A 20852-nucleotide genomic window follows, 5' to 3' on the forward strand; every position below is an offset into this window, starting at 1 on the left:
GTTTTGATGCCTTCATAGTCATGAAAATAAAGAAAACTCTTTGAATGAGAAGGTGTGTCCAAACTTATATATATAATCACAATGCTCAAAAAAATAAAGGGAACACAAAAATAACACATCCTAGATCTGAATTAATTAAATATTCTTCTGAAATACTTTGTTCTTTACATAGTTGAATGTGCTGACAACAAAATCACACAAAAATAAAAAAATGGAAATCAAATTGTTAAACCCATGGAGGTCTGGATTTGGAGTCACACTCAAAATTAAAGTGGAAAAACACACTACAGGCTGATCCAACTTTGATGTAATGTCCTTTAAAACAAGTCAAAATGAGGCTCAGTAGTGTGTGTGTGGCCTCCACGTGCCTGTATGACCTCCCTACAACGCCTGTGCATACTCCTGATGAGGTGGAGGACGGTCTCCTGAGGGATCTCCTCCCAGACCTGGACTAAAGCATCTGCCAACTCCTGGGCAGTCTGTGGTGCAACGTGACGTTGGTGGATAGAGCGAGACATAATGTCCCAGATGTGCTCAATTGGATTCAGGTCTGGGGAATGGGCGGGCCAGTCCATAGCATCAATGCCTTTGTCTTGCAGGAACTGCTGACACACTCCAGCCACATGAGGTCTAGCATTGTCTTGCATTAGGAGGAACCCAGGGCCTACCGCACCAGCATATGGTCTCGCAAGGGGTCTGAAGATCTTATCTCGGTACCTAATGGCAGTCAGGCTACCTCTGGCGAGCACATGGAGGGCTGTGCGGCCCTCCAAAGAAATGCCACCTCACACCATTACTGACCCAATGCCAAACCGGTCATGCTGGAGGATGTTGCAGGCAGCAGAACGTTCTCCACGGCGGCTCCAGACTCTGTCACGTCTGTCACATGTGCTCAGTGTGAACCTGCTTTCATCTGTGAAGAGCACAGGGCGCCAGTGGCGAATTTGCCAATCTTGGTGTTCTCTGGCAAATGCCAAACGTCCTGCACGGTGTTGGGCTGTAAGCAAAACCCACACCTGTGGACGTCGGGCCCTCATATCACCCTCATGGAGTCTGTTTCTGACCGTTTGAGCAGACACATGCACATTTGTGGCCTGCTGGAGGTCATTTTGCAGGGCTCTGGCAGTGCTCCTCCTGTTCCTCCTTGCACAAAGGCGGAGGTAGCGGGCCTGCTGCTGGGTTGTTGCCCTCCTACGGCATCCTCCACGTCTCCTGATGTACTGCCTGTCTCCTGGTAGCGCCTCCATGCTCTGGACACTACACTGACAGACACAGCAAACCTTCTTGCCACAGTTCGCATTGATGTGCCATCCTGGATAAGCTGCACTACCTGAGCCACTTGTGTGGGTTGTAGACTCCGTCTCATGCTACCACTAGAGTGAAAGCACCGCCAGCATTCAAAAGTGACCAAAACATCAGCCAGGAAGCATAGGAACTGAGAAGTGGTCTGTGGTTACCACCTGCAGAACCACTCCTTTATTGGGGGTGTCTTGCTAATTGCCTATAATTTCCACCTGTTGTCTATCCCATTTGCACAACAGCATGTGAAATTGATTGTCACTCAGTGTTGCTTCCTAAGTGGACAGTATGATTTTACAGAAGTGTGATTGACTTGGAGTTACATTGTGTTGTTTAAGTGTTCCCTTTATTTTTCTGAGCAGTGTATATATGTAATTATCATTATTTATATTTTTTTTATGATTTTGATATAGCTCTGCTATAGCTTTGATAGCTCATATACAGTCCTGATCAAAAGTTTAAGACCACTTGAAAAATGGCAAAAAATCATATTTAGCATGGCTGGATCTTAACAAGGTTCCAAGTAGAGCTTCAACATGCAACAAGAAGAAATGGGAGTGAGACAAAACATTTTTTGAGCATTCAATTTAATGAAAACAACGAATAAACTGAAACAGGCTGTTTTTCAGCTGATCAAAAGTTTAGGACCACACCTCCAAAAAAAAACTAACACCCCCCCCCCCCCCTCCAAAAAAAACAGAAATCCAACTTCCAAACATGAACTCAGTAATGAGTAGCTCCGCCATTATTATTTATCACTCCAAAATTCATTTTGGCATGCTTGATGCAAACGTTTCCATGAGGTGAGTGGGAACATTTCTCCAAGTGGTGGAGACGGCCGCACAAAGGCCATCTACTGTCTGGAACTGTTGTCCATTTTTTGTAAACTTCCCTTGCCATCCATCCCCAAAGGTTCTCAATTGGATTTAGATCAGGGGAACACTCAGGATGGGCCAAAAGAGTGAGATTATTCTCCTGGAAGAAGTCCCTTGTCCTGCGGGCATTGTGTACTGTAGTGTTGTCCTGTTGAGAAACCCAGTCGTTACCACACAGACGAGGGCCCTCAGTCATGAGGAATGCTCTCTGCAACATCTGGACGTTTGACGCCCCTGCACTTCCTGAAGCTCCATTTTTCCACTGAAGGAAAAAGCGCCCCCTCTACTGTGGCGCGTAGAAAACATCTCAGGTGGGATCTGCTTGTCATGCCAGTAACGGCAACCATCAGGACCATCAAGGTTAAAAAAAAAAATTCGCATCAGAGAATAAAACTTTCTTCCACCTTCGAATGTCCCATGTTTGGTGCTCTCTTGCAAAGTCCAAACGAGCAGTTCTGTGGCGTTCAAGGAGACGAGGTCTTTGAAGACGTTTTTTGATTTTGAAGCCCTTCAGTCTCAGATGTCGTCTGATGGTTATGGGGCTGCAGTCAGCACCAGTAAGGGCCTTAATTTGGGTTGAGGATCGTCCAGTGTCTTGATGGACAGCCAATTGGATCCTCCGGCTCAGTGCTGATTAAATTTTTTTGGGTCTTCCACTTGACTTTTTTGCTGTGAGAGACCCTGCTTATGCAGTTCAACAACCCGACCACGTTCAAAAAGGGAGAGTTTTTTTTGCCTTTGCCATCACAACGTGTGACTACCTGACAGAAAATGACAATGAATCCACATCTTTGCACAGATTTGGCCTTTTAAAGGCATGTGGTCCTAAAATTTGGATCAGCTGAAAAACAGCCTGTTTCAGTTTAATCATTATTTCTCGTACTTTTTTCCATTGGGTATAGCTTAGAGGTATTAGTAGGAGGGACACTATGCAAATACAAAAGAGCTCCTCCTCTGACTATACCCCCCGACTCCACCAGGAGGAACTCAGTCTTTGCTTAGTATCTGGTGAAGGAGGATGACACTCCTTTTTTGACTACTCCTTTTTGTTATTTTCTTCTAGATGGGGACGCAGGTCAGCATGGCGCTTTCCTGGTCCCCCATGGAGTGCCCGCCGCCGTCCTTTGGACGTTGCCTGGCCGCCTCCATCACCCCCCAAGAAGACAAGTGGATCCGGAATTGACCTGTTAGCTCCGGCATCCCACCAGCCCCTGGGTCACCTGCTGCTGCCCTCCATCCAGAGTTCTGAACTCAGTTGAGTCAGATGTCTGAAGAGGTGAGCCCTGCTGGTACGGACAGAGGGAGAAGACTTCAGGAGCAGATAAGTATGACTTCCCCTCTGCTTCCCCCCCCCCCCCCCCCATCCTGAATACCTATGGGCCGCCTGGGTGAACTGGGGAGTTGTGTGTTTCTGTCTGGGGTTCTGGGGCAGGAGGACTCACTCTGGAGGCACTTTACTACGGGCATCTTCCCTGCTGGGACCGCTACCCCCCCCCCCCCCCTTTTTTTTTTTGTCTCTCATGCGGCATGTCTGTTCAGAGCGGCGCCTGTATGGCGCCTATATCTGCCATCCTTCTGGCCCCCGCTTCTTTCGGGAGCCTCCGACACCACCACAGGGGGTATCGCCACTCATTAACCCCCGCTACGCCTCGTTTGGCGCCGGGGGCTGTTTTACATTTACGCTATGACGCGTCCTGGGGGCGGAGCCTAGCGCTTCGCTCCTTCCTCCGCCTGCTGTGAAGCTTTCTCGCTGTGTGTCTGCTCCTTTCTCTGGTGTTGTGCTCGGTGCCGTTGCCTGGGTGGTAGGATTTTCAGCTTCTGCTGCAACTGTAGTACTCCCTTTTTTGTGGTTGCCATCATGCCAAAACCTAAGTCGGCTAAGACCTCTTCCCAGACCCCAATGGGATCCTGTATGGAGTGTCTTTTACCACTTTCTGTTAATGATACCTGTGTCTCCTGCCCTGCCCCTTGACAGGATCTCCTTTCTCACCCTGTTCTTGCCCAGCCCCTCCCCTGTCCCTGCAGAGTCTGCGGTCCCCACTTGGGCATCCGCCATGTCCAGTGCGGCCGCTGATTTGGCCTTATTCGCCAAGGCAGCCATGTCTTTTATGGAACGTGTGGCAGTTCCCAATCCTGTGGCGCCCAAAACTCAGTCTCCCCGCAGTGGTTCCCACAGAGGACACCTGGCTACCAAGTGGCAGCGTGAGCGTCAGCATCCCTCCTCGGATGACTCCGCTTCCCCCCCTCGTCTAGAGGCGTGTTCAGATGACTCTCTCCCCCCCCAGGGAGCGCAAGTCTGAAGGTGAATTGTCCGGTTCGGACGAGGTCATGGAAAGGGATCCTCCGCCTAAGCTCTCCACCATGGTGGCTGACTTAGTGGCGGCTGTCCGTGATACCTTTTTAATCTCCAAAGGGATTCTCCTCCTTCCTCTAGGAGGGAATTCACCCTTTTTCTGTCCAAGACACCGGAGGCGGCCGCGTTTCCTGTCCATGAGGAATTTTCCGCGGTCGTCTCCAGCGCCTGGGACCGCCCTAACCAAAAGTTTTCTGCCACCAAACGCATGGATATGCTTTATCCTTTTCCGGCTGACAGTGTGGAGAAGTGGTCCTCTCCCTCTAAGGTGGATGCCCCGGTGGCCAGGTTAGCCCAAAACACGGCCCTCCCGGTCCTAGACGGCTCCTCTCTGCAGGACGCTTTGGACAGGCGCCTAGATTCTCTGTCCAAATCCATTTTCTCACTGGCGGGCACGTCCCTGCGACCTGCCTTTGCCTCCGCTTGGGTGGCCAGAGCTCTTTCGGTGTGGTTGCAGCGCCATCACCAAGATCTGGTGGAACAGGGTATGTCTGCTGACACTCTGGATTTGGTTCTCCAGATGTCTCGGGCTTCTATGTTCCTCTGTGAGGCTTCCATGGACATTGGTTCCCTCTTTGCCCGCATTTCAGCCCTCTCGGTCATTCAGCGCAGAGAGGTCTGGTTGAAGGTTTGGAACGCCGACGCTTCCTCCAAGCATTCTCTGGGCTCTGGAAATTGTAACATCAGGTTACAAGATAGAGTTTGCGTCCAGGCCGCCGGAACGTTTTTTCCCTTGTGTTCCGGGGGATCCGGCCCGAGCCTCGGATCTCTTGATGGCAGTTTCCTCTTCTGGACCGGGGTGTTATTACCCCAGTTCCCCCAGAGGAACGTGGCACAGGTTTCTATTCAAACCTGTTTGTGGTCCCAAAAAAGGAAGGGGGTTTCTATTCAAACCTGTTCGTGGTCCCAAAAAAGGAAGGGTCGGTGCGTCCGATCCTGGACCTAAAACTGCTCAACAAGTTTCTGCGGGTGCGGAGGTTCCGAATGGAATCCCTCCACTCCGTTATGGTTTCTCTTCTTCCAGGGGAGTTCCTCGCGTCCGTGGACATCCAGGACGCTTATCTGCATGTCCCGATCGCAGAATCTCACCAACGATTTCTGCGCTTCGCCATGGGTGGTCGACATTATCAGTTTGTTGCCCTTCCTTTCGGGTTAGCCATCGCCCCTCGGGTCTTTACCAAGATCCTAGCACCGCTCATGGCGCTTCTTCGTACCAGGGGCATTCCTTTGCTGCCCTATCTGGACGATATCCTGATAATGGCCCCCTCTCTACCACAGGCCGAGGACAGTGTCCGGATCACTGTTCAGACTCTGGAACAGTTCGGCTGGCTGATAAATTTCCCAAAGTCCTCTCTCCTTCCGTCCCAGAGGCTCTCCTTCCTGGGGATGATTTTGGACACCTCGTCCGCCAGAGTGTTCCTGCCAGTCTCCAAGTCCTCCCAGATCCAGGGGGCAGTGTTGCATCTGCTGCACTCTCTGTGCCTTTCCATACGGGAGTGCATGCGGGTGCTGGGTCTTATGGTAGCCTCCTTCGAGGCTGTTCCATATGCCCAGTTTCACACTCGCTTGTTGCAACAGGAGATCCTTTCCCTGTGGGACAAGACCTCTCTGGGTCTGGACGATCACATCTGATTGTCTCAGCGGGTTCGGGCGGCTGTCCACGATGAACCTGAAGTCGGGAAGATCCTTCCTCCCGTTCTCCTGGACGATCGTCACCACCGATGCCAGTCTCCTGGGTTGGGGCGGCGTTCTCCAGTCTCGCACGGTTTTGATCGCCTTCCGATCAACATTCTGGAGCTGAGGGCGATTTTCCACTCCCTCTCCCATTGGACTCCTCTTGTTGCGGGCCTCCCGGTGAGGATTCAATCGGACAATGCCACGGCTGTGGCCTACATCAGGAGGTGACGAGAATTCTGACGTGGGCGGAGTCGCACGTTCCGGTGTTTTCAGCAGTTTACATTCCAGGAGTGGAAAACTGGACAGCGGACTTTCTAAGCCGCAACAAGGTGGATCCAGGCGAGTGGTCTCTGGATCCAGGTGTATTCAAAGAGATCTGCCACCGGTGGGGCCGTCTGGATGTGGACTTGATGGCGTCCAGGCTCAACAACAAGCTCCCGGTGTTCCTGGCTCGCTCCCGGGATCCAAAGGCGTACGGGGTGGACGCGCTGGTGTCTCCATGGCAGGACTTCAGCCTCCTCTATGTCTTCCCTCCACTTCCTCTGCTACCGAAGGTTCTGCGCAAGATCGAGGCGGAAGGGATTCTGACCGTTCTCATCGCCCCAGAGTGGCCTCGCCGCGCGTGGTTCTCGGATGCTGGCGGACGCCCCATGGCCTCTCCCCGACAGACAGGATCTACTGTCTCAGGGCCCGCTCTTCCACCGGAATTTACGGTCTCTTCGTTTAATGGCGTGGCTGTTGAAACCGCCATCCTGATGAAGAGGGGGTTCTCTGATTCAGTGATTAGAACCATGATCAGTGCGAGGAAGCCGGCTTCCTCCAGGATTTACTATCGTACCTGGAAAGCCTTCCTGACTTTTTGTGAGACCTCGAGGTCCCCTCCCCTTCGTTTTTCCATCCCGTTGGTGCTGTCGTTTCTTCAGGCTGGGCTTGAAATGGGACTGTCGTTGAGTTCCCTGAAAGGTCAGGTTTCGGCGCTGGCCGTCTTATTTCAGAGGTCTCTTGCATCGATTGGTCCTGTGAGGACCTTTCTTCAGGGGGTAGCACATTCGGTTCCTCTGTATGTTCCCCCTTTGCCTCCTTGGGATCTCAATTTGGTCCTGCGCGCTCTGCAGACGGCCCCCTTCGAACCTCTGGGAGAGGTCTTCCTGACTTGTCTCACCTGGAAGGTGGTCTTCCTTGTGGCCATAACTTCCATCAGACGGCTGTCGGAGCTGGCCACTCTTTCCTGCTAGGAGCCTTTTCTGGTTTTTCACCAGGATAAGGTTGTGCTCCGTCCGGTTCCTTCTTTTTTGCCCAAGGTGATCTCTCCCTTCCACCTTAACGAGGATCTTGTCCTGCCCTCCTTTTGTCCTTCTCTGGCAAACCCCAAGGAACGCGCTCTACATTCCCTGGATGTCGGACGGGCCCTGAAGGCGTATCTTACGGCTACCGCTCACGTCCGCCGTTCAGATTCCCTTTTTGTGATTCCCAAGGGACCTCGTAAGGGTCTGGCGGCCTCCAAGGTCACTGTGGCGCGATGGATCCGCTCGGCTATTTCCGCGGCTTAACGCGCTCGTGGTAGGGTTCCCCCGGCTCGGATTACCGCTCACTCCACTAGGGCGGTGGGGGCTTCCTGGGCAAGACGCAATCGTGCTTCTGCGTCTCAGCTGTGTAAGGCAGCCACCTGGTCGTCCTTACATACCTTTACGAAGTTTTATCAGTTGCATTCTCTGGCTTCGGTTGATGCTGTCTTTGGCCGCAGGGTTTTGCAGGCTGTGGTTCCGGTTTGACCGTTGGAGGTTCCTCCTGGCGGTGCTGATATTTTTTTCCCACCCCATGGACTGCTTTAGGACGTCCCATGGTCTGTGTCCCCCAATGGAAAAAAGTACGAGAAAAGGAGATTTTTTGTGAAACTCACCTGTAAAATCTTTTTCTCGACTTCTCCATTGGGGGACACAGCTCCCACCCATTCTGCCTGTTGCAGGAGGGGTTTTCAGTTCAGTTTCTGTTTGTGGTTTGGCCTCATGGATTCTCTTATTTTTTTCTTGTCTCCTTCTCCTAATGCTTTTGCAACGCCTGAGTTCCTCCTGGTGGAGTCGGGGGGTATAGCCCGAGGAGGAGGAGCTCTTTTGTATTTGCATAGTGTCCCTCCTACTAATACCTCTAAGCTATACCCATGGTCTGTGTCCCCCAATGGAAAAGTCGAGAAAAAGATTTTACAGGTGAGTTTCACAAAAAATCTCCTTTTTCAATTAATTGAATGCTCAAAAAAAAATTTCTCACTCTCATTTCTTCTTGTTGCATGTTGAAGCTCTACTTGGAACCTTGTTAAGATCCAACAATGTAAAATAAGATTTTTTGCCATTTTTCAAGTGGTCTTAAACTTTTGATCAGGACTGTATGAGCCTATACAATGTTTTTTAATTTTGAACAAGCATGGATTTTTAAAATGAGTTTTACTGTCTATTGCTCATTTCTTATGTTGGCCTACCATGTGGTGGCCAAAATAAGAATTTCAGCATGAATGTTGTGGGTCTCTGCAACGAGACCCAGCGCATTCAAAGCAACTACCGACATCCCCATTGGCCGCAGGGAATGTCGGTAGGATGCCTGGAAGCTTGAGTTTTGTTTTGTTTTTACTGTTTTTTGTTTTTTACACTTTAGATGCTGTGATCTCACTTGATCACGGCATCTAAATCCTTTAATTATCGCGATCGGCATTACCTGCCGGCAGTGTTCCCTCTAAGCCTTGGCAGCTGCTGACCGGGGTCGGCTCAGAGCTGGGCACAGCGCCATCAAAGGTGGGCGATAGGAAAACCTAAGATAATTATCACATCAAAGAGCATACAGTGTTACCCCTGCACCATCCTGTGCAATACAGTATAATCCCTGCACCAGGGGCATAGCTAAAGGCTCATGTGCCCTGGTGCAAGAGTTTAGCTTGGGCCCCCCTCCCCTTCACTCAGAGTTGGTGCATCTAGCTTTTCTGCTGCCCAAGGCAAATATTGAAATGGCCCCCTTCTCTCTAGTCCTACTGTTAAAGGGGTTGTCCTCTTTTTACTGATGACCTATCCTCAGGATAGGTCATCAATATCAGATCAGCCCGAGTCCTCCGCCCCCCCCCCCCCCCCCCCCCCGAAGATCAGCTATTTGAAGAGAGGGCAGCACTCATATGAGAAATGCTTTCTCTGTTCTGTTCACCTGCTCGCCATAGCATTTGCAGTGATGAGCAGGTAAACAGAGCAGAGAAGGTAGCGCTCATACAAAAAAAAAGCGTACAACCCATTTAAAGACATACTTGGTTAACATTACATACAGCGCTACAGAACATACAGGGTAATACAGCACCTCATATGTGCCTCTTACATCCAGTGACTTCTCTTCTCTGATGTAGATATTCTCTTCCTCTTCTTCTCCTGTCAGACCAGACCGCCATCGTGACTTCTTTCAGCCGCACCTCGTCTTTGCAGAGTTTAACAAATAGACATCTTACCTTCCTACTTTTTCATCCTCCTCCTCACCTTCTCAACACCCCATCCTTCCACCCCCAATACTGTGCCCACTGTGCTCCCCAATACTTTCCTGCAGAAACAGTCCCCCTGAAAATACTGGTACCACACAGATAGTGCGTCAGTACAAAAACACTCCTTTATATTGTGTGCTAGTACAAAAAAATCCCCCCTTCCTTTCAGATCAGACCCCCATATAAAACCCTAAATGAGACCCCCCCCATCTCAGACCAAACCCCCTTTACACCTTTGTCAGACCCCAGTTTTAGACCTCAGATCAGACCTCCATGTAAGACCCCAACCCACTATCAGACCTCAGATAAGACCCCCATCAGACCTCCAGACTCCCCCCCCCACATCAGACCTCCAGACTCCCCCCCCACATCAGACCTCCAGACTCCTCCCCCCCCACACATCAGACCTCCAGACTCCTCCTCCCCCTCCCCACATCAGACCTCTAGACTCCCCCCTCCCCCCAAAATAAAATAATGACGTAACTTACCTCTCCTGCCACCACTCTTCTTGTCCTGGCTGTCTTCTCTTCTCAAGGGCCGCGCTGTAGTCAGCTGACCACCTGCAGCGTCAGGTCAGAGTGCGCTCTGTACGTCCTGATGCTGCAGGCAGCCAAGACACAGCAGCGCGGGCCCTGAGAAGAGCAAGCAGGAGGAGGGGTACGTACTGTACAGTGCTTCCCCCGCCTCCTGCAGACTAGTGAGCGCTTCCATTATGCACTGCATCTTATAAAGGGAAAAGTACAGTACCGCTGCGACCCCTATAGTTACGCCAGTGCCCTGCACCATACTGTTTAATATATAGTATAATCCCTACACCATGCTGTACAGAATACATTATAATCCCTGCACCATGCCGTACAATATATAGTAGTTAATACACAATGATGTACAATATACAGTATAACCCCTACACCATGCTATGTAATATACCTTATAATCCATACACCATGCAGTACAGAATGCATCATAATCCCTGCCCCATGCCATACAATATACAGTATAGTTCATACACCAGGCTGTACAATATGCGGTATAGTTTACACTAGGGGTGGGCGATATAGACTATATGCGATATAAACTATATAAATCTGGCCAACGATAGAGATTTCGTTTATATCGCCAGATCGCAGTAGAACATGGCATGCTCCGCTCTCGGCGCTCACCATGTTCTCCTGAGCTGACACAGTGGAGAAGGAGAGAGTCCCTGTCTCCCCACTGTGTGCGGCTGCCGCTGACCACCAATGAGAATAGACTAGGAGGAGGAGGGGAGGGACTGTGGCCACTGCGCCACCAATGAGAACAGAGTGGAGGAGAAGGGGAGGGACTGAATACAAACGTAGCCTGCATATGCCGGCCATATCCCATACCCGGCCTCTATTACTGCGCACGGTGATCTGCCACAATTAACCCCTCAGGTCCTGAGGGATTAATTGCGGCGGATCACGGTGCGCAGTAATAGAGGCCGGGTATGGGATATGGTCGGCACATGCAGGCTACGTTTGTATTCTGGCATATTAACTACAGGGAGTGCAGAATTATTAGGCAAGTTGTATTTTTGAGGATTAATTTTATTATTGAACAACAACCATGTTCTCAATGAACCCAAAAAACTCATTAATATCAAAGCTGAATATTTTTGGAAGTAGTTTTTTAGTTTGTTTTTAGTTTTAGCTATTTTAGGGCGATATCTGTGTGTGCAGGTGACTATTACTGTGCATAATTATTAGGCAACTTAACAAAAAACAAATATATACCCATTTCAATTATTTATTTTTACCAGTGAAACCAATATAACATCTCAACATTCACAAATATACATTTCTGACATTCAAAAACAAAACAAAAACAAATCAGTGACCAATATAGCCACCTTTCTTTGCAAGGACACTCAAAAGCCTGCCATCCATGGATTCTGTCAGTGTTTTGATCTGTTCACCATCAACATTGCGTGCAGTAGCAACCACAGCCTCCCAGACACTGTTCAGAGAGGTGTACTGTTTTCCCTCATTGTAAATCTCACATTTGATGATGGACCACAGGTTCTCAATGGGGTTCAGATCAGGTGAACAAGGAGGCCATGTCATTAGATTTTCTTCTTTTATACCCTTTCTTGCCAGCCACGCTGTGGAGTACTTGGACGCGTGTGATGGAGCATTGTCCTGCATGAAAATCATGTTTTTCTTGAAGGATGCAGACTTCTTCCTGTACCACTGCTTGAAGAAGGTGTCTTCCAGAAACTGGCAGTAGGACTGGGAGTTGAGCTTGACTCCATCCTCGACCCGAAAAGGCCCCACAAGCTCATCTTTGATGATACCAGCCCAAACCAGTACTCACCTCCACCTTGCTGGCGTCTGAGTCGGACTGGAGCTCTCTGCCCTTTACCAATCCAGCCACGGGCCCATCCATCTGGCCCATCAAGACTCACTCTCATTTCATCAGTCCATAAAACCTTAGAAAAATCAGTCTTGAGATATTTCTTGGCCCAGTCTTGACGTTTCAGCTTGTGTGTCTTGTTCAGTGGTGGTCGTCTTTCAGCCTTTCTTACCTTGGCCATGTCTCTGAGTATTGCACACCTTGTGCTTTTGGGCACTCCAGTGATGTTGCAGCTCTGAAATATGGCCAAACTGGTGGCAAGTGGCATCTTGGCAGCTGCACGCTTGACTTTTCTCAGTTCATGGGCAGTTATTTTGCGCCTTGGTTTTTCCACACGCTTCTTGCGACCCTGTTGACTATTTTGAATGAAATGCTTGATTGTTCGATGATCACGCTTCAGAAGCTTTGCAATTTTAAGAGTGCTGCATCCCTCTGCAAGATATCTCACTATTTTTGACTTTTCTGAGCCTGTCAAGTCCTTCTTTTGACCCATTTTGCCAAAGGAAAGGAAGTTGCCTAATAATTATGCACACCCCTTCTCATTACAGAGTTGCACATCACCTAATATGCTTAATTGGTAGTAGGCTTTCGAGCCTATACAGCTTGGAGTAAGACAACATGCATAAAGAGGATGATGTGGTCAAAATACTCATTTGCCTAATAATTCTGCACGCAGTGTATATTCATTGGTGGCGCAGTGGCCACGGCCCCTCCCTTCTACTCCCCCTCTTCGAAGTATTATATTAATTGCGCCCCCCCCCCCCATACCTCCACACGATTAAATCATTGGTGGCAGTGGCCCCAGGGTAGCAGATTCTGATCGGAGCCCCAGCAGTGTAATCGCGGGGCTCCGATCGGTTACCATGGCAGCCAGGACGCTACCTAAGCCCTGGCTGCCATAGTCGGCTCCTTGCTGCTGTGTGCACTATGCACAGAGCAGCAGGGAGAGTGTGAAGTCCTATTCACCCTAATAGAGCTCTATTAGGGTGAATAGGACAAGGATTCTAGCCCGTAAGGAGGCTAATAGTTATTAAATAAAAAGTTTAAAAAAAAAAAAAAAAAGTTTAACCCCTCCCCCGAAATATAGAATATATTGCGATATATATCGCATATGCTTAAAATTATATCGCAATATAGATTTTAGGCTATATCGCCCACCCCTAGTTTACACCATGCTGTACAATATAACCCCTACACCATGCAGAACGATATACATTATCCATACACCATGCCATACAACATACAGTATACTTCATACACCATGCTTTACAGCATAATCCCTACACCATGCCGTATAATATACATTATAATCCATACACTATGCTGTACAATATACATTATAATCCCTGCACCATGCTGTATAATATATAGTTCATACACCATGCTATACAGTATAATCCATACACCATGCTATACAGTATAATCCATACACCATGCCGTATAATATACATTATAATCCATACACCATGCCGTAAAATACAGTATAATCCATACACCATGCTGTACAGTATACATTAATCCCTGCACCATGCCGTACAATATACAGTATAATCCATACACCATGCCGTACAATATACACTAACTCCACAGTGTAGGTGTTATACTGTATATTGTACGGCATGGATTATATTGCATACTGTACAGCATGGTGCAGGGATTATAATGTATATTATACAGCATGGTGTATGAACTATACTGTATATTGTAAGGCATGATGTATGGATTATAATGTACATTATATAGCATGGTGCAGGGATTATACTGTCACATAGAAAAGGCAGCTCTCACCTTCTCCTCTTTGCCGTGAGCACAGAACCAGCTCCTGGACGCGGCTGACTTGTATATTCAAAAACAAAACGTAGAGTCCAGCTCAATCTTGTAGCAAAGAGGAGTACTTTATTGAAGCGATAAAAACTTCCTGTACAGGACAGTCTCGTCTACGTGTTTCAGACCTTTGGTTTTCGGTCCTTACTCATGACAACCAAACTGTACAGGAAGTTTTTATCGCTTCAATAAAGTACTACTCTTTGCTACAAGATTGAGCTGGACTCAATTATACTGTATATTGTACAGCGTGGTGCAGGGATTATACTGTGTATTGTACAGCAAATGTATGGAGGTTACACCATGCCGGACAATATCACCCCTGTGCCCATGCTTTACAATAAACAGTATAACCCCTACACAGTGTAGAGGTATACTGTGTATTGTGTGACAGCTATATGTGTATAACATAAACATATTCCACATGAAAACTTACAATTGCTTGGCCCTTGGGGATCTTGGACACCACTTCAACACTTTTGCTGGGGGGCTAAGAACATGCCGTACCCTCCTCTTTTCCCCTCTCTTGCTGTGGTGCACATGTTCTCCTCTTCCAGTAGCAGCAGCGCACGAGGAAGGAGGTGGGGCCAGCTTGGAGCGCCGCACAGGAACTTCCTGACAGTGGATTAGGTCAGGACGTTAACGGAACTGTGGGCAGTATGGTGGGTGCCTGTTTCGAGTTCTAGGGCCACCCACTACAGCAATGCATACAGTGAAAATTGTGTGCATTGCCAGGGTGGGCTTCCCCAGAGTACGGAACAGGCATACACCATTACATGAAGTCCGGGCTGCAGCGATGAGCGGGCCTGCAGAGGTCCTGAGCGGAGGCACAAAGGAAGCTGCTCGGACACGTGCCCGCGCAACTTACAGGGAAATCTGCCTGCCGGCATTGACGCCCGCTCGCGCCATACATATTAATTGGTTCCTGGATGACCATTGTATGTTGAAACCATTGTATGTTGAGTAATCGTTTCCAAAGCCATCCAAGATGAGAGAAAATAAAGATTTAAGACAAATCAGCAGATAACTAATATAGATAAAACAAGTCCTTACATATAACATTCAGGAATATCTGCTAACTAGTAACTAAGTCTACTTTCACACTGGCGTTTTGGCTTTCCGTTGCTGAGATCCGTTCAGGGCTCTCGCAAGCGGTCCAAAACGGATCAGTTTGCATTCTAATGGAAAAGGATCCGCTCAGAATGCATCAGTTCTTTCTCCATTCCGCTTTGGAGATGGACACCAAAACACTGCTTGCAGAGTTTTGGTGTTCGTCTGATGAAACTGACACAATCTGGCACGATGGAAAACGGCTCCATCCTCCATTGACTTTCAATGGTGTTCAAGACAGATCCGTCTTGGCTATGCTAAAGATAATACAAACGGATCCGTTCAGAATGCATGCAGATGGTTGTATTATCTGAATGGATCTGTCCATGAGAGATCCACACAAAACGAGAGTGTGTAAGTAGCCTAATACAGCTATGTTACCAAAGAAGTGATAGATTGGATCTCAGTCTGAGACATTGTATGTTGAGTCTAGTTTCAACTTACGATGGGTGAGAAAAGATCACTGTATGTTCAAAATATTGTATCTTGAGGGATCACTGTATATTCATTGTATGATCATTATAAATGGACCCCCTTGTCACCTATTTGTTACACAAGGGTTATGTGTATCAATAAAGCATGGATTTAGATGGTTGTGCCTTCACAGACGGGACAAAGTATTCCCCCTCACTCACAGTACTATGCAGTAGAGCACCATGAAGGTCTACTTACTAGTATGGGCAAACTTTGCCACCCTTAATTTTATGTAATGGTGTTTGGCAAAAAACAATGTCAGTTATTAGATTTCAATTTGGTATTTTGCCTGCAACCCTAAGACTTGTGTTGTCTACTCATTTCTTCCTGCAACAGGCATGGTCTGGTCACTTAGGATTTATCTCTCCTATTGATGATCTTCTGGTAGGTATAATTCCTCGTGTCACCTTATCTGCATGCCTAGTGCCTGAATCGCACAAAATACTGATTTACAGCACAGCCGGCTATTTTAATGTTCAATCACTAATACCATTAAATGATAGTGCCAAATGTCATGATCTTCAGTTATGTTCCACAATAACTAAAGGGCCATATTATCCATTCAAGGTTTTCCAAAACATTCTGTGGCCTTCACCAAACCTATTTCAAGATACCGATTTCTGGTCCATTAAAGTGTTTGCTGTGTTTGCATGCACCAAAATTTTGCTTTTTAAAACAAATTAACTTTGGAACTGAAAAATACTAAATATGTAAGTGCGGTTTTATTAAGTGTATTTCCTAACCTGCTGTTTTTTGCAGACTAAGAGCCCGTCTCCCAGTGACAATGGCTTACCCGATCTGGAAGCAGTGCATGAGGAGCAGTTTGCAGACTGTGACACCGTACATGAATCAGAATTACTTATAGATAGGATACGAACTATCAAAGATGAAAAGTGAGTATAAAAAAAAGTCAAGTGTTTGACTGCTTTAGTAAGGGTCTCTTCTTCCTACTTTCCATGTATGTATATCCGACTCTTCTCAATTTTTTTGAGAAAGGATAAGCAACTTAGACTACATTCACATCTCCGTTGAGGAAATACGGCTGTCTTGTCCACCACAAATGCCAGCTGTCAGCCGGATCAACAGTTTTTGTCCATCCGAAACCCGGCATTTATGGCGGAAAGTGGCTAGATCACCGCCCGACCTCATTCCAGTCAGCAGGGATCCGGAGGTGAAGTAGAGGATCCGGCTGCTCTGTGTCGGAACAGCCTGCCGGATCTCCTGACAGAGATGTGAACAAGGCCTAAGAAAACATTGCTCTTCCAGAGATATTTGGAGAAAAACACTTTGAGCAATAGATTGTGGGAACTCCTGAGAAGATACAGCAAGGTATATGCTGGTTATGCACTGGCCTAATTGGTGCATTGCAGCCGGGAAGCAGGTAAGTATGCTCCCCTTCACAGATCTGACTAAGAAAAAATCCCCAAAGGTGCACAGCCCCTTTAACTATGCCACTTTCTGATTAACACAGGTCTGTCGGGCAAATTGATAGGTTGATCTCTGCGGTTGTCTGTGGCCTATTATATGGGATTCCATTGATGGGATGCAGATATGTGCAGATGCAGCAGAGCTTAAACTTGATGGTTAACGCATTCAGTAAAGAATGACAAGAAAATGTTAACTGATTTTTCAATGGATATCAATGGCTTTTGTCACAAGATAACCGAGATAACACTGTGACGTGTTATCAGAGTAAATTTTAACTCCGCTAAATCTGTAAAACTTTTCAACTACACCACCCAACATTGAAAAAATTAATCGCAGCAGATCAACTTTGCGACGGACATGAAAAGGTACCAGTAGTTGACAGAACATGATCTAAATCGGCCTTCCAGAATCTGTAGTGTATGACCAGATCTACACGAATATGCAGCTCTAAAGGGTCAAGAAATCAATATACATGTTTTGACAAGGCAGCACGGCAATTCTTTTTGTTAGGTCCAGGCAGGCCCCAGAACTGCTGTAGAGTGTGAGGCTTATACAAAACCAGGGTGTGAGTTAACCCAAGAGTCCTGAATTTGTGTGAAACTGGCCTAGATGTGTTTTTTGACCAGTGGAAGATCCTCTTAATTGCGGTTGGGTTATGCTACAAAGTGCGAATCCTCTTTCTTGGCATTGGTGGTATGGTAAAAAGAATTTGGGCACCGATAAAGAATGCAAATAATTTAGTGCATAGTTAAAATGGATGAATTTTTTAATAACCTCCTGTTTCTCCAAATCATGGTTCTGTGGGTGATTTTGGCAAAGACAATATAACCAGTTATACTTCTTCCTTTGTTTTAGGGTACTCATATTGTCAAATCATTTTACCTCTTTAGTTTACTAGTATAATTATATTTTGCAGGGAGGATATTACTTACCGGCTTCCGGAGCTTGAACCGCGCGGATCAGATGAAGAGAATATGGACTCTGAAACCTCAAACAGCACAGAGAGTTTATTGGACGATAGACCTGTCCCTCTAGAAAAGGAAGGTCAGTATTAAGGTAGTGTGTCCTTTGATATTACTTCTATATTAAAGCATGTTCTTTTCAAACATTTGGGAAGCATCTTCTATGCGGTATGTTCAAATATAACATCCAGTGCTAACTAATGGAAACACCAGTCACACGTGGCAGAGAACAATCTGTGGATTCTAGGGTTTGCAGCAGATTGTAAAATGCATAGCTTGCCCTGCACGTGGTGGATTTGCAATGCAAAGGAGTTTAATCTACAACAGTCAGATCCCAATGCATCTGAACTTACCCTGAAGATCCTTCCCAGGTTCACATATGATTTTTGTTGTTATAACCACAGTTGCCGTGTGCTACCAAGAATATAGGAGCTTTCACTTGGGACTTGTGCATGCTTCCGTATTATGGATCTGTGCTGTATGGATTCATAATATGCATGTGAATGCCATTACGACTGTGGTAAAAATTAAGAATTGTCACTGTGAAATGCAGTATGTTATAAAGCAGGAGTAGCTGAGCAGAAAGTATATAGTAGAATTCAGTAGAACATGTATTTCATAAGTGTATATACAGAGAACCATCACCTCTGACGTCAATGACGTGGTGTTCTGCAGTTTCCACGGCGCTTATTCGCAGTGTGCTATTTGTCCACTCGCAGTACACAAACAGTTCACAAACTGCGCAGTTTCAGAAATACTGCCACCCATGGCCCGACTGCCAATTATTATCCCATTCTGCAACTCTGATGAATCCCCCCTTTTACCCATGACAGCAATGAGGGATATGTGTACAGACAGCCTATGTACCCTCCAAGCTAGCTCATGACACTTGACTGCCTTCATGAGTTACTCTGCTGACACCCAATGCAAGAAGTGGTCATAATAATGTGCCTCAACTCTGTATCTTTTGTTGAGGAGGCATTTTATGTCTTTTTTGTTATCTAGGCATTTTGCTAGATTCCCCAGAGGTGATGAACGATGTTTATCCTATGGGGTAATGGAAATTTAGAGGTTTTTTTTTTCTTCCGCAATGTGCACGTTTTTCCGTTTTTATTTTATCAGCAGCCTGACCAAAATTAAGTGAACAAGACCCCTTTGGCATTGCCTCTTCAGTACCTAGACGGGATCTATTAGCTAAACTTCCTGAACATAAGTGGCATTTTTCAAAACTGAGACAACTGTGTTCTCCTCCACTCTAGTAATAACTGGGGCTCTCAGCCTTAGGACCCCCATCGATTTAGCAAGTAACGGCATATGGTTTTACAATTTAATGTGGAATATCACTGGAGAGTTTTGCCTCTTGAAATCAGATTTGTTGCTTTTAATGATAGACAAACCAAGCATGTGCATGTCTGTGCTAAGAGACGGAGACAGTTTTGTATAACTTTGTGTTCTCTCTACAGCAACTTGTGTGGTGGATGCAGCTGTTGTGCCACAGCCAGCGGTTAAAACCAACAACTTTGCAACCAAAGTCCATATGTCCACATTGTATCCTCCTGCAAATATCAAGCGAAGGCCTTCCTCCTTTCTTGCAAAAATGAGAGGTACAAGACGCAATCCTGTACTACCGACTGGCAACATAAAGCTGCCTCCTGGAATATCTAAAGTCACAGACTACCCCGATGAATCGGATGGCGTTCGAAGGAGAGAGCAGCCTGGACGAAGAACTGACAGCATCCAGTCTGTTTATGTTCCTGATGGTTCTGAATTGGGAGTCACACAGGAAACACTAGATTACGAACCCACTGCCAAACTTGTACGACGTTTCTCAGATCCTCATCTCCAGATCCCCTGTCCTGAAGAGTCCAACCCCTGAACCATGATAACAATACATGAAATAATTTTTGGACTTCATATCAGTAACTTACTAGTTTCTGCAAGGAGCTACTTGCGACTCATGGCTCACCAATAACAGTGGTGTTTGCAGGGAAAGGAGCGTGTATTAATTTCTATATTTAAACAGACTGCTGCCCATCCTTTGTAAACAAGATGCAGTGTCGCGGTGTATGAATGGAGTGCTGAGTGTAAGGAGTAATTACCCTTCAGCAGAGTAGGGATAGAGTTCCTAAACATTCATTCCAGGTTTCCAATATCATAGGACCAAAGGTGTCATTTGTTTGCCTTGTGCACCTGTTACAGTAATATTTTTAAATGTATATGATAGTGTTTTTAATTTTTTGTTGCATTTTTATATATAAATATATATAGTAAGAGGTTTCGGCCAAATTATTATCCTAAGGAGAGCTAAGTGGTGGTGAATTTTTTTTCTTGAACCCGTTCTTGTTTCTAGAGATGACAGAACTTTCAGCAAAATGCAGTAAAAAAAAAAAAAAAAAAAAAAATTGTGTTCGCCTTCATAAGTGTTCACACAAACACTAGCAGTACAAATGTGGAGCAACCGGTGCCTTATCTGTATGATTTGTATTTAGTCTTTTACTGTGTGCACACTGCAGTTGATATTGTCTGCCGCCCATTCCCAGTCTGTCATTATACTGTACTTAGTCAAGTCTACTTCATCTGGCTGTAAGCATTCCATTTGAATTGACGTAAACTAGCCATAGGCATAAAGGTTATGCTCCCAGTATAGCCTGGTAGACTACAATCTGTCTGGATTTGAATCATGGGAAGTATGGTGCAATTGCTTTTTTCTGCTTGTATTGGACAGTAGTAAAATAAACCACTAATACTGATGTATAAACTTGAAAGGGAGTTTGTCAGAGCCGTAGCCTCCATTAAACATTTACAGTGCGGTTTGGGAGGTGCGGAACGTGTGCAAACATACCTTGATCAATGTGCCCCAACATCTAAACATTGCAGAAGGTGCTCAGTCTGTCCACCACATTCCCTGTCCTGCCCCTCTTGTTTGTGATTTGACCTTCCCTTTTGACATCACTCTCATCAGCCCTGAAATC

At 46.6% G+C, this 20852-nt stretch overlaps 1 protein-coding gene across 1 annotated transcript in view; it reads left to right on the plus strand.

Annotated features, from left to right (window-relative positions):
* Positions 1-20249, plus strand: part of MYO9B (myosin IXB) — a 182140-nt gene extending 161891 nt beyond the window's left edge. The window contains 4 exon segments of the mRNA XM_040417459.1: positions 15827-15874; positions 16250-16383; positions 17835-17962; positions 19344-20249. Of these exon segments, the coding sequence (XP_040273393.1) occupies positions 15827-15874; positions 16250-16383; positions 17835-17962; positions 19344-19756 (723 nt within the window). The 3' untranslated portion in view covers positions 19757-20249.
* The last annotated feature ends 603 nt before the right edge of the window (positions 20250-20852 follow it).

The sequence above is a fragment of the Bufo bufo genome, chromosome 2, assembly GCF_905171765.1.
Source record: "Bufo bufo chromosome 2, aBufBuf1.1, whole genome shotgun sequence".
Lineage (NCBI taxonomy): Eukaryota > Metazoa > Chordata > Amphibia > Anura > Bufonidae > Bufo > Bufo bufo.